Source organism: Rhineura floridana, chromosome 1, assembly GCF_030035675.1.
Source record: "Rhineura floridana isolate rRhiFlo1 chromosome 1, rRhiFlo1.hap2, whole genome shotgun sequence".
Lineage (NCBI taxonomy): Eukaryota > Metazoa > Chordata > Lepidosauria > Squamata > Rhineuridae > Rhineura > Rhineura floridana.
Genome location: NC_084480.1, coordinates 256,825,132 through 256,840,133, shown reverse-complemented (window position 1 = coordinate 256,840,133; position 15,002 = coordinate 256,825,132). Strand labels below are relative to the sequence as shown.

General features: G+C 39.7%; 1 protein-coding gene across 8 annotated transcripts in view; it reads right to left on the bottom strand.

The window, feature by feature from the left end:
- The window catches only part of SNTG1 (syntrophin gamma 1), a 468,099-nt gene that overhangs the window by 101,338 nt on the left and 351,759 nt on the right, over window positions 1-15,002 (bottom strand). For all 8 annotated transcript variants that reach the window (XM_061598525.1, XM_061598581.1, XM_061598554.1 and 5 more), the window contains one exon: window positions 7,205-7,243. In XM_061598525.1, the coding sequence (XP_061454509.1) occupies window positions 7,205-7,243 (39 nt within the window). The remainder of the gene's footprint in view (window positions 1-7,204; window positions 7,244-15,002) is intronic.

Sequence of the window (15,002 nt, the reverse complement as noted above, 5' to 3'; positions counted from 1 at the left end):
AAATCCAATTCTCCACATTTCTGCAGCAATTTGCAATTCTTTTAAAAAAAACCTCATGAAAATTCTCTTGCCTTTAGTGCAAATTTCTCCTAATAAACACAGGCAGTTTTTTTACTAATGCACACATTTTTGCAAGCAATGCATCATTATATAATGCATTTTTTGTATGTTATTTTCATTCATATGTCCATTTTCATACACACTTCCCCTAATATGCATTTTTATAAACAAGGTTTGTTGGTGAATTGTCCTGCAAAATTTGAGTAAGTGCGAATTTTGAAAGATGGCTGTGCTTTGGTTCTCATATTGCTTTGGAAAGTGCAAATTTGATAGTTTTGGCTTGAAATGTGAACTAAATCAATTTTTTCCCTAATCCAATCCCAATATATACCCAAAATTCTATTGATAAGGTTTTATCTGACAGCATTTTGGCTGTCCTCAGAATACCCTGTTTAATTTTATCACTCTGCAAAGAGTGATCATAAAAATTATGTTTACTTGGAGCTTATTATCCCACAGTGAAAATATTTCAATGAGGCAACTTCAACACAGATGTCTATCAGTCAAACAAATGCTGTCTTACCAACTTATTTATTTACGTAGTTACAACCTGCACTTTCATAAAAATATATCAAGACCGTATACAACATATAAAAATAAACCCATCAAAAATAAAAAACCCAAAACACCTTATCTCAGTTTCATTCACCTTTACAAATGGATCATCAAAATACAAGGGGACAACAAATGCCATCTGTTTGAGTGAAAGGAGTATCTAAGAGTGGTAACTACACCAAAAAAAGAAGTTTCTGCTTATCTTTAACTTCTGTTCTTGGTCATTTGTGAAGTGGGGACTGGGTATATGCAGGCCATAGCATTGGATTCTCTAGGATTGAACACAGATTCTCCTCAGCCATGTGTTAAGGGGTAGGGCCAGTATCTTTCATTCAGTCCTTTTATTACCACCGCAAGATCCTTGCCCCTCCTGGCTGATAAAAACTAGCAGGAATGGAACAGGTAGCTGGGCCAAGGAAGTGATAAATGCCTCTTTACGAGACGGAGTGGTCCCGGGCTGTCTGAAAGAGGCAGTGGTGAGACCACTCCTGAAAAAGCCTTCCTTGGACCCAGACAGTTTTAACAGCTACAGGCCAGTGGCGAATGTTCCATTCCTGGGCAAGGTCTTGGAACGGGTGGTTGCTGGCCAGCTCCAGGCGCTATTGGATGAAACTGATTATCTAGATCCATTTCAATCGGGTTTTAGGCCCGGTTTTGGCACTGAGACAGCCTTGGTCGCCCTGTACGATGACCTATGTCGGGAAAGAGACAGAGGGAGTGTAACTCTGTTGATTCTCCTTGATCTCTCAGCGGCTTTTGATACCATCGACCATGGTATCCTTCTGGGGAGGCTCGCGGAGTTGGGAGTTGGAGGTACTGCTTGGCAGTGGTTCCGCTCCTACTTGGTGGGTCGTCTCCAGAAGGTAGTGCTTGGGGAACATTGCTCGACACCGCGGGCTCTCCAATATGGGGTCCCGCAGGGGTCAGTTTTGTCCCCCCTGCTTTTTAATATCTACATGAAGCCATTGGGAGAGGTCATCAGGAGTTTTGGAGTGCGTTGTCATCAGTATGCTGATGACACGCAGCTCTACTTCTCCTTTTCATCTTCTTCAGGTCAGGCTGTCGATTTGCTGAACCGTTGCTTGGCCGCGACAATGGACTGGATGAGAGTTAACAAACTGAAGCTCAATCCAGACAAGACTGAGATGCTGTTGGTGGACGGGTTCTCTGATCGGATGGTGGATATATACCCTGTCCTGGATGGGGTTACACTCCCCCTAAAGGACCGGGTTCATAGTCTGGGAGTCTTTTTAGACTCTTCCCTCTCACTTGAGGCTCAAGTAGCCTCGGTGGTTAGGAATGCATTTTACCAACTTCGGTTGGTAGCCCAGCTACGTCCCTATTTGAGTAAAGAGGACCTTACATCAGTGGTACATGCTCTGGTAACCTCACGTTTGGATTACTGTAATGCGCTTTACGTAGGGCTACCTTTGAAGACAGTTCGGAAGCTACAACTAGTGCAAAATGCGGCGGCCAGATTGCTGACAAGGACCAAGCGGTCCGAGCATATAACACCTGTTCTGGCCAGCTTGCACTGGTTGCCAATATGTTTCCGGGCTAGATTCAAAGTGTTGGTATTAACCTATAAAGCCTTATACGGTGCGGGACCACGATACCTTGCGGAACGCCTCTTCCGATATGAACCGGCCCGTGCACTACGTTCTGCTACGAAGGCCCTCCTCCGGGTTCCAACTCACAGGGAGGCCCGGAGGGTGATGACAAGATCTAGGGCCTTCTCAGTGGTGGCCCCCGAACTATGGAACAGTCTCCCCGAGGAAGTACGCCTGGCGCCGACTCTGCTCTCCTTCCGGCGCCAGGTCAAAACCTTCCTATTCTCTGAAGCATTTTAAGTTACACTGATTTACTTTTTAAAATGTTTATTGTATTGGATTGATGATTGTATTTTAGTATTATTTTGTTATTCATTGTATTTTTATGCTATTTTATGTTCACCGCCCAGAGAGCTATTGCTAGTCGGGCGGTATATAAATTTAATAAATAAATAAAATAATAAATAAATAAATAAGACCCAGAAGAAAAGAGAGTGGGCCCAAATGGCAGGAAAGGTCAGTGGGATACACTGAACTGGTATACAAATGTACAGCTGACCAGTCAAACAAGACTTGTAGACAAATGCAACCTCATTTTCCATATATGGGGTGCTAGGGCACTGATTTATCTGAACATGAGCACCAGGAGAGTCTGTGCAGAAGCATATTGCCAAAAGTAGCATCTGCTCTTCAAAGTCTATTGTGTAATAAATGAAAGTAGAGCCTTTGAAGTCTGTGAATAATGTTATAATTTTCTGCTCTCCAAAGATGTGGGATTGATACATCTCTAACAAATGCAGTGGAGGTGTCAAGCAAGAATAAGGTGGCCTGAAGGCAACCTGTTATTTCTCAGCTTCAGCATTACATCTGCAATACGAAGATAATAACACTGACCTGGCTTATAGTTCTGTTGTAAGAATTACTGAGAAGTCATGTGGGAAATGCATTGAACAAGGTGAAGAAACACTATTAATAATTCTCCATCTAGTAGAGAAGGCTGGCTTGTCAACTGGTAGCATAAGGAGATGACTGTTCCAAGCCACTTGGAACATCTCTATGCTAATATTTCAGAAGAGGAAAACACTGCCAGCATGCCATGTCCACAGAAGGGGTAACTGCTATTGCCAGATGACCATGCTGGGGAACAAGGCCATTTCATCACCATTTACGCGGGGGGGGATTTGCACCATCCCTTTTCTTGTTCAGAGGATGGCTGCTTAATTTTCACAAAACTAAGCCAGATGAACCAATGGTATTGGGCAGCTTTCCATGAGTAGTTTTACTTAGGCTGCATTCAGACAGCAGTTTATTTCATTTTCCCCTTTCCTTGCCTGATGATTTCTGCATTTTATTTGATCTTTCACACAACATAAAAGCCACTTTTGGAAATCTAGCGGAAGTTTAGCACTCAATTCCATGTTAACTGCTTCCACAAAAAATCTGTTTGCAACCCCATTAGCACAGAAAACCATGGGAGTAAAATCATGGCATCTGGGGCAGTATACCGGCATACAGTTCTTTCCCAACATTTTCATGGAGGAATCATAGGGGAACCCAGTGGTGTGAATGAAATTTAGCATGACATGGTGGTATATTGGTCAAAAAGCCACAGTTCCATAATGCAACAGGTACTCCAGTGTGAAAGGAATGTTAGAAATTGGGACAGAATCACTACCATTATAATAAGTAAAAAGAATGCAATCAAGACCATGCCTGCATGCAGCCTGAGATAGCTGGAAGCACCAGTGTGTTTGCCAGCAGGCCAGATTCCCTGCTTGGTTATTGCCATAGAAGAAAGGAAGTCCATCCTCCTTCTCTGCTTGTCACATCCTAAGACACTGCAGTCTCAGCCCCACCTGCTGCATGACTGTTTTGTCTTTCCATCTTAGGAATGTGACTTTTTCCTTGCATGAGAGGGACCAACAGCATATCAAGTCTTGGGGGTGAGACCCAGAGAAGCATTGACTTGTTTCATTTTGGTGGACAAGACACCATGCAGACTGTCTTGAGAACCATGGAGGAAAGATTGGGTATAAATGAAATAAAGAGGCCCTTTTCAGCAGTACTCCTGCTTGTCCACTTCTTTGTGTGGTCTGCTGTAGCTGGTCTTTCCAGCTGACCTTCCCTTTCAGTTGATGTGTAAGTGATGGGAGATGGGCTATTGCCCCCAATGATAAAAAAATAATCCCAGGCTAAAGCTTATCACTAAACAGAAACCCGAGTTTTCACAATAATTCATTTTGAGAATATCAGCACAAATCTTTGAAAGTAAAAGGATACCAGATCATAAAGTAAAAGCAACATTCAGGATGCCTGACTAGCTTAGGTGTTCATTGCATCTGGATGGAGCTCATAAAAAGGCAAGAAAGGAGGAAGGGGTGGTCAAAGCAAAAGGGATTGGAAGCTTAAATTGTACATCTGTTTATTCTTAAGAAAATGTTTACATCAACTTTTCAAATTCACCACCACCTAGTGCTGCTTCCATCTCTCCCAAATGCTGACATTTACTGTCACTGATAAACAGATGCTTCGCAGTGATGAATTCCATCAACATGAAACACACCTGTGTTTCCCTATCCTAACTTGGCAGGCCAAATATAGAAGCCCTTATATGTCACCTTGACATTTTCTAATTGCAGTACATTCGGCGGCTCCTTCTGCAGAAAGAAACAAAAATTTCTGCCCCCCACTAGCATTTCCCTTTAGTGCTATATATTTTTAGATTGCAAACTCCTGGCTCAGGACACAGTTTGTCAATCTATTACCAAGCTTGAAAATTCATGCTAAAGGATGAATCACAAGGTATGTGTGTGGGGTGTTTTTTTTAATGTAAGTAGCTGTTTGGAAGCTAAAAGGAGGCTCTATATTTTATTTTATAAAATAAAGCATAGAAATAAATGAATAAATACATTCAGGTAAAAGTATAGAACAAGCAAGATAATAGCTTTTTACGGGGGCAGCAAGTTTTAGAAAATACTTTAAAATACTTGTCATTTTTTAAAAAAAGTGTTAACCTTTTTTTAGTAAAAAAGGTAAAATAAGATCTTGCATTGCTTGCTTTCAGTATTTTAAATGCTAGCTGCCCACTGAAAACAGCCACACATCTAGCTCCTTTTCTATAGCATGTGACATTGTACATGATACTCTGCATTTTCTTGCCTTCAAACCACATAATTTTAAAATATACGAACACATTGACAACACCCAATTTTTATTTTTTTCCATTATTCCTGGTATGAATTCAAATTATATACAATGTAACAATATGCAACACTTGCTCATGACTAGTAATTAAAATCCATGCCCCTTCCACACATAAAGTGAGGCTTCTGCATACAGGTCATCCATTTTCCCCTCATGTAAACAGCTCACAAAACATCCACACTCGCTGAAGCCTGTTCTACACAACCTTTAGATCGCAACCATCTGCTATAATTTTATGAATGCCAGAGAAATATTTATGGATGAGAGGCTTTCTTGTATTCCTTTTTTGTTCCTCTGGCTCACCCTGATCTAATTAGGATTTTGAGTTAACTAGGGAAATTTCTAAAAATAAGTCTGGAATTCAGAGGGTATGCACAATTTTCTGCAGCTTTCATTTAATTCAATTCATTTGCGTCTTTTCCTTTCTCTACATTACCTATGCATACATGTGTTCTCCAAAAGAGCAGTCTTGAAGTGATTGTACATAAGACTGCATCAATATTTGTTTTGCATGGTGGTTTACTAACACTCTGGCATACTGGTAAATCTCTACACAAAAAGAATCTTGATGCAGCCATATTTACAATCACATGAATTTTTCTTTTTTGTGGTGTTTTATTAATGCAAATCAGTAAAACCATCTTGACCTGAGGGGAGAGGAGAAGAAGCTGAGTAATTGTCACCATCCAGCTGCCACAGTGGCTCCTCCCTCCTTCCCCCACAGATGTATCTGCAGTAAAATCATCTTTACCCGAGGGGAGAGGAGTAGTAACAGATTTTTCTTAAACAAGCTGTCTTTTCCATTTCATTGTAACTTTAAAAAATCATTACTTATTGTAAAAATCTTATGTAAATCTTGTGGTCCACCTGAAAAGTGGTATATAAATGCCTTAAATAACTAATAATAAATAAATCACATCACAGAAAAAAACCTTGAAGCTATCATGCATAAGATCAAGTTTATCTCATTTCCAGACAGCCACTGTGGTGTAGTGGTTAAGGTGTTGGACTATGACCTGGGAGACCTTGGTTTGAATCCCCACACAGCCATAAAGCTCACTGGGTGACCTTGGGCCAGTCACTGCCTCTCAGCCTCAGGGAAAGGCAATGGTAACCCCCCCCCGAATACCACTTACTGTGAAAACCATATTCATAGGGTCGCCGTAAGTTGGAATCAACTTGAAGGCAGTCCATTTCATTTTTTCATCTCGTTTCCAGATTTATACTTTGGAAACACCATCAGATACTTTAGAATTCCAAAATCCAGAGTGAAATTTGGAAGCATCTCTGAATGTTGTAATGTCAATAGTCCACCTGCTGATTGTGTGAAAGAGAATCCACATGTTGAAAGGGTCAGTGGAGTTAAGTTGTTAACCTCACCTGGAGGTTGCATGGCTCTCCAGCCCCACTCAATATGCATGTATTTAGAATGGATGTCTAGATCAGGAAGGCCTAAGTATTTGGACCTACACACATCTAGGCTTCACTGATTCAGACATCCATGCTCAAAGCATGCATGCCAGGAACAGGGAGCCATGTCACCTAGGCATAGGCTCGCAGCATGGCCCTGCTGATCCCTTCAACATGTAGACCCCCTTTTTCTGAACAATTTAAACTGTATGGATAGTACTAATTTAGATCAACCAATTTTCTATGTAAATAAAGGTCTTGATTTGTTCTCTCTATGGATGCAGGTGAACTACTTACTAAATTTCCTAGGAATATGTTATTTCATAGCAAAATATCAAATCTATAAAAAAGTTAGAGCCTAGTAAGATTATTTCACCATAAAACAATTGGATATCAAGGTTTCAAAACATGTTTTCCTATCTTACCTGCTGGTTTACGGGGAAATTCCTGTTGATTTTTTTAATCTACAAAAAGTGAATACAGAAATTGATTAATAAATAAGCATATTCATCTATGAAACTACATGACACATCAATTGGCATTGTGATATATTTCCTTTGTGAAATTCTTCAGTGAATCCCCTACTGAAAGATACCTGCTCAGTTAGTTTTGTCCAGATTTTTAAGGATCCTACATTTCTAAATGTAGTACATTCCTGAATGTGACTTTCATCAAAGCTTTGCATCCCTAAATGTTGTGCAAACCACTGCTTTACCAAAATGTTATTTCAATTTACTTATTATCTATAAATTTAAAGTTGCTGCACACTGCCGGGGTGTTCTTCTTTTACACTTGAAAGCATCTCACAGTTTGCACTACGAGCATGAACTAAGAAAAGAAAATATACATTTAAATTCAAGAGAAAAATGAACCAGAATACCACATGAAGTAATAAAATGAATGATTGTTGGGTTTATAATCATGTTTCACATGTATCCATTCTATAATGAATCAAGTTATATATTATTATACAAAATAACAACAAATTATTATACAAGTTATACATCATTAACCAAGCTCACCTTGGTTCAAATTAATAAGGACAAGCTTCAATATTTTTGGAATATCACACGTGGAAGAGGCTTTACATACAATTCCTAGAGCATAATCTATCCAAAATCAATTGATTTTGTATCTCAGAGGAAAAATGAATGTGGTAATGCAAACATTATTGGATATTCAAAATACATTTGGTATAGTCAAAAATCAAAAGATAACATTTACACACTTCTGTGTTATGTGTACTTCTTTCTGAGAACATACAAACTCAAGTTATTCTAGTGATTTCATACCTATATGTATTCTACCTACATAGAGTGAAAACACCACAACTCTAGATTATTAAATAATATCAGGAATTCACAAAATGCGAAAGATGGAATATTTAACAGCAGAACTCATAGGGCCATTAAAAACAATATTAGTCCTACTTAGAATTAGGGATCAATTTTTTCTGAACAGAACTTAGTTGGTTAAAAACCATAAATCTTGGCCGTTGGTTGCCTGGTCTGTGTTTCAAAGGTATTTTGTACTCCGGTCAGGACAGCCAGGTACAAATGCATCATATCATTTGAGCATGAAGGATGCATATACAGTATATTTCAAATGAAGCTCTTCCTCTCAAAATACATGAAAGTGGCACTGAAGGAGAGATCAAAATATGAGTATTTTGAAGGAGAAACATGTATTTAACACATGTGAATCTTTTACATCTGATAGAATCAGAATGTTTGGTTACCTGTATCCAAGACCTATCTCATTATGATATTTCCTGAGATATTCCTCATGAGATCAAAAAACCTCCCATGTATATCAAAACCCATATCCATTGGCCTCCTTATGCTGAGGTAAATTGTACAATACATTTCTTTGAGGAAACAAACAGAAGTCTTGGTATCAGTCTGCCCAGATTGATGGACTAGCATGGAGAAGATGGCTTCCAACATTCAACACGTTTTGGAGCAATATCTGGAAGTGATGAATTCTCTGTGGCACTCTTCCAAAGATGTGCCAAGAGTGCTAGCAGCACCATCAGCTTTAAACAAAGGAAAGACTAGAAATGAACTGGAAAGAAACTCCCACTCTCTAGGCATCTCTCACTTGTCGGTACAATGAACACACATTTAACAAGGTAAAGCTTGACCAAAGATTGTCAAGAATAACATGTACTCAAATGTTTTTCACTTTGATAAAGGAATAAAATCTTTTTATGAAGGCAGGAAGAATAATGGAAAAAATGCAAAGATAATAATATACCAATGTAATACATTTGAACTAAATTACATCCAGTATGATTTCCTCTGGAAGATTTAGGTCACAAGCATCTACCCCTAGGTACTTGTATCAATTACAATTCTGACAGATAAATTATGTTTTCTAGCTAACATTTACCTTTGTTTGGGATACCTGTGACATAAAATTGTAGAATTCTAACAGACCTTTGGACACTACATGTGTACATCTGCATATGATAAATCACCTATGGAACACTGTTTTACATAAGCACATATTAATGAAACAGAGTTAAGAGTATTGCTTGCTGGATTGTGCTCCAAGTTACTTTGATCTGTTTCTGCAAATTTTAAAACACAAAACATTTGACTCGGTAGCAATGAAGATAAGTTTCCAGTAGGGATGAGAGAGAAATTTGACTCAGTTCATATTTAAAGGTGAATCTGTCAACTTTGCACTTTCCAGGGAAAAAAAAGAGGACTGAAACAGCCACCCCTTGAAATTCACACTTATCCAAATTTTGCAATCCAGTTCTCCAACCAACGTTTACAAAAATGCATATTATTGGAAAGTGCATAAAAATGAATGTATTAGTGAAAATAACATATACAAAAATGCATTATAGTAGGATAAATTGATTGCAAAAAGTGTGCATTAGTCAAAACTTCATTCACTAATTCCTGAAGAAATGTGGAAAAATGAATTTAAGACGGCAAAATGAGATCCTGGGAGAACTGAAATGGACAGAACCTTCCATCCCTAGTTCTAGTGATGTTTTTATTTAGATTTTCCCTTCTCATAGTAAATATAGGTCCAACATTGCCATTATAATGCTGCCTTTTACTTGCAAACAATAGATCTGGCAAGAAATTTTACAGGACATACCTTACAGCAATATGGGCTATATAGCTATTTGACAAATGATAAATAATTTTTACAGTAACTTGTCTGACTATTAATAGATTTTATTCAGTCTGGAAACTTCAGGTCACTATAATGGAAAAGATTTCAGGCTCTACATAAAAAGCAAAAGGAAAAAAAACTTCATTGATTTATTGGGCAGGCACCAAACATTCATTTCCACAGTCCAGTTGCAATTTCTCTTCACCCTGTGCAATTATCTGAATTCTAATTCAACTGTGCCATCCTCTACATGTCAAAGCAAAAGTTAGTCCTACTACGTTTAGTGTGGCTTACTCCCAAGTATGTGGGCATAGGGTTTCTGCTTAAATGTGTCATTATCAAACATCCTAGAGCGTGCAAGTTTCCTTGCTTTAAGAAAAAAAAAGGCATAACACAAACTGAGTACGTATAGGCATAGCTATATTTTTTGTTTAAAAAACTAGATAGTAAACATAAAGCAGATTAATGGTTCTGCTACCTTGTGATAGATGTCAAGTGAGATGGCAGACATCTGCCAATGTAGCGGGGCCATTCCATGATGTTGTGTCATTGCAATGACCTGTGTCAGCCTGCAACACTGGCAAACTGCCAGCATACTGCTACAGGTCGTGACATTGCAATGGAACTTAAGACATTGTGCCTCATGTAAATGTTTGTCAGTTCAGCAGCTCAGAATCAGTTAGTAGATTTACTACAGATTTCACATATTAGTTTTTTTGTATTTTTTAAACTGAGGGTTTTTTTGCATTTTGACAATATTGTTATGGGTTGTTTCTACTAGCATATCTGTAACAGAGCTTTACTGCATCAGTTGAAATAAGCTCATTTCAATGGGAATAAACTTAACATATGTTTTGATGTGGTATTACATGTACATGTTTCCTACATAAAAATTCTTAATCATGTTTTTACAAAATTGCAAAAAAACGATTAAAAGGGGAAGATAAACATAAGAGAAGATAAAGAGATTGATGACATCAGTTGCTTCATGTGGTTTATCAATATTATTATCATATTTCTATCCCACCTTTCTTCTATTATATAACTCAAGTTAATAGACCCAGGGTGCCCAGGCAATCTCAGGCACTCAGAACAGACCTGTTTAGACTCAGAAAAGGTGCTGCATGATGTTCCTTCAGACCACGCCGCCTTGGGACCAAAATTAATTTGCCTTCTTATCATGATAGTATTATTGCTATGCAAAGACCTAATCTTCAGTTTCTTGGAAATTTTCTTCTGTTGAAAAAACAGGTTTCACTTATTCTGAACATCTGTGGGACACTTGAACATTTCACTTAAATTTTGATGGGGGCAGGGTTGAGCTCACCTTAGCATTGTGATCTGGCTGGGGGGTGGTGTGTGTGTGTTTTATTTCCATTAAACATTTCTCCAGCACTCCTCAATCTGCCTGGAGGAGCAGTTATGTTTCTTCCACCAAGACAAATAAGTTAAATACAGGATGAAATAAAAATGTTTTCAAAGTTTTAGAAAACAATAACGAGTAGGCTATACATATCTCCCTGAAGAGGGAACTCCAAAGATGTGGGCCCACACTGAAAAAGCCTCATTCCTGATGCCCACCAACCTTACACCTCCCCCCAGCAGGCTTGAGATCACAGTCTCAGATATCTGAGACTGTGATCTCAAGCCTGCTGGAGGGAGGTGTAAGGTTGGTGGGCATCAGGAATGAGGCCTTATATATATATATATATATATATATATCCCATCCTTCCTCCCAGGAGGAGCCCAGGGCAGCAAAACAAAAACACTAAAGGCATTCTAAAACATCTTAAAAACAAAATACTTTAAAATATATTAAAACAAAGAATCTTTAAAACAAAACATCTAAAAAATAACTTTAAAAGAAAAACTACTTAAAAAATATCTTAAAATGCAGTTCCAACACAGACGCAGACTGGGATAAGGTCTCTATTTAAAAGTCTTGTTGAAAGAGGAACGTCTTCAGTAGGCACCAAAAAGATAACAGAGATGGTGCCTGTCTAATATTTAAGAGGTGACAATGCCAAAGTGTCATTATTACAACACTAAAAGTTTGCTTCCTATGTTGTGTGGAATGGACCTCCTGATAAGATGGTATCTGCAGGAGGCCTTCGCCTGCACAGCATAGTGATTGAGTGGGTATATAAGGGGTAAGACAATCTTTCAGGTATTCTGGTCCCAAGCTGCATAGGGCTTTGTAGACCAAAACCAGAACTTTGAGCTGATAGCTAATGGGCAGCCTGTGTAATTCTTTCAGCAGTGAGGTGACATGCTGGCGATACTCTTCTGCAGTGAGCAGTTGCACCACCATATTTTGCACCAGCTACAGCTTCTAGACTAGCCTCGAGGGCAGTTCCACATAGAGTGCATTACAATAATTGTGCCTGGAATTTACCAGTGCATGGACAACAATGGCCAGGCTATCCCGGTCCAGAAATGGCTACAGCTGTCTCACCAGTCAAAGCTGGTAAAAGGTACCCCTAGCCACTGAGGTGACCTGGGCCTCTAGCGACAGATGGATGCAGGAGCACTCTCAGACTACAAACTGACCTTTCAGAGGGAGTACAACCCAATCCAAAACAAGCAATTGACCACTTATGTGAACTTGGGAACCACCAACCCACAGCACCTCTGTCTTGCTAGGATTCAGACTCAGTTTATTGGCCCTCATCCAGCCCACCACGAAGTCCAGGCACTGGTCCAGGGATTGCACAGCCTCTCCTGATTCAGATGTTACAGAGAAATAGATCTGGGTATCATCAGCGTACTACTGACACTAGGAATGGGATCCGCATTTCAGTGGACTGAACTTCCAGTATGGCTTCATAAGGGAGCAATGTTTACTGTTTCCGATAAATACCAATTCCCACACACACACAAAGATATAGGTATTAATATTGATATTTTAAAATATTGTCTCACCGTTTTTTAAAATATATTCTCAAAATATTTGATATTTTGAGGGAAATATCAATATTAACATCAATATTTTGATGGAAATGATATTAGTATTGATATTTTGGAGGTGATTTTTTAAAAAACCACTAGGAAAAAAATCCAATCCACAAGGACAAAAAAGTGAGGACAAATAAATAAGAACTATGGTGTCAAATTTGAATTTTGTGAAATTTGAGCATATTCTTAGCTGGCACCTCACCCCAAATCTCCTGATGACTGCTCCCAAGGGCTTCATATAGATGTTAAACAGCATGCAGGACAAGATGGTATCCTGCGGCACCACACAGCACAACTGCCAGAGGACCAAAAGATAATCCCCAATGCTGTTCTCTGAAAATGACCCTGGAGATAGGATCAGAACCACTGTAAAACAGTGCCTCTTAAACCCATCTCATCAAGTCGGCTCAGAAGGATACCATGGTCAATGATATCAAAAGTTGTCAAGAGATCAAGTAAGAATAACAGGGCTGCACTCCCCCTGTTCTTCTCCTGATAAAGGTCATCCATCAGGGTGACCAAGGCTGATTCATTCCCATAACCAGGCCTGAACCCAGATTGGAGTGGGTCAAGATAATCTGTCTCATCCAAGAGTACTTGCAATTGCTGCACAACCCTCTCAATCACCTTCCCTAAAAAGGGGTATTTTTGACTGGGTAATAGTTGTAACAAATCAATGGGTCCAGGGTGGGCTTTTGCAGAAGCAGTCGGAGCACCGCATCTTTCAGGGTGGCTGGGACCACTCCCTCACACAACGATGCATTAATCATACCCCCTCGGCAAACTTTAAGGGCAAGGGTCAAGAAGGGCAAGGGTCAAGAGGATATGTTGCTAGCCGCTTGTCACAAGCACTTTATCCACATCATCAGTCTGCATCAATTGAAAGTGATCCCAAAAAGTTGCAGCAGATGTTGCACTAGACACCTCATTGGGGATCAATAAGGGATCAATGAGATGGGGCATCAAGATTGCTATGGAGGCAAGTAACTTTAACTTACACAGGCTTATAAGGGTGTAAGAGGTTCTTCAAATAACATGAATCCAAACACCTTAAGCTGGGCCCAGAAATGGATAGGCAGACAATGCAACTGATACAATCAGTATAAGATGGTGGCTCCAATGTCACTGGGGCAGTGAATCCGCTCCGGGGCACCTTGGACAGTTTCTTGAAAGTTCAGACTAAAACTTGGCATGGACTCACTGTCCCACTGACATTGGAGCCAGCAGCCTCCACTGGGTACAGTCCAGATCTCTAGCTCTCACAAATATTCTAGCTGCTGTATTCTGTACCACTTGCAGTATCTGAAACATCTTCAAGTGCAGACCCACAGAGTCTAGCTTGGGTGGAACTGTCATTACCTTGGAGTCATATTTTTCTTTTTCAGGGAATGAGGACAAGGCAGAGCTTGGAAAAGTTACTTTTTTTGAACTAATAATAAATAATAATAAATTTTATTTGTTAGTTGCCTATCTGTCCGACTATTCGGACACTCTAGGCGACTTACAACAACGGTTAAAATACAATATACAATATACAATACAAAAACAATTTACAATATACAATATATCTGATATAAAACATCAATTAATACAACAGAAAGCTAATCCACCCCAAAATTATAGGCCTGCCTGAAGAGCCAGGTCTTTAAAGCTTGGCAGAAGCCCATCAGGGAGGAAGCATGTCGGAGGTCATAAGGGAGAGAATTCCAGAGGGTGGGGGCCACCACCGAGAACGCCCTCTCCCTGGTCAGCACCAGTCTGGCTGCTTTGACTTGTGGGACCGAGAGGAGGTCCTATGTGGCTGATCTAGTGATGCGGCCTAATTGATGATACTGGAGGCGGTCCTTCAGATAAACTGGGCCGAAACCGTTTAGGGTTTTAAAGGTCAGCACCAACACCTTGAATTGAGCCCGGTAAACAACTGGTAACCAGTGTAGATCTACTAACACTGGAGTAATGTGATCTTGGTGACGGCTATGCTTAATCAAGCATGTCGCCGCATTCTGTACCAGCTGCAGTTTCTGGACTGTTTTCAAGGGTAACCCCACATAGAGCGCATTACAGTAGTCCAAGCGAGAGGAGACCAGGGCATGTATCACCTGTGGGAGCAGATGTACAGGAAGGTAGGGTCGT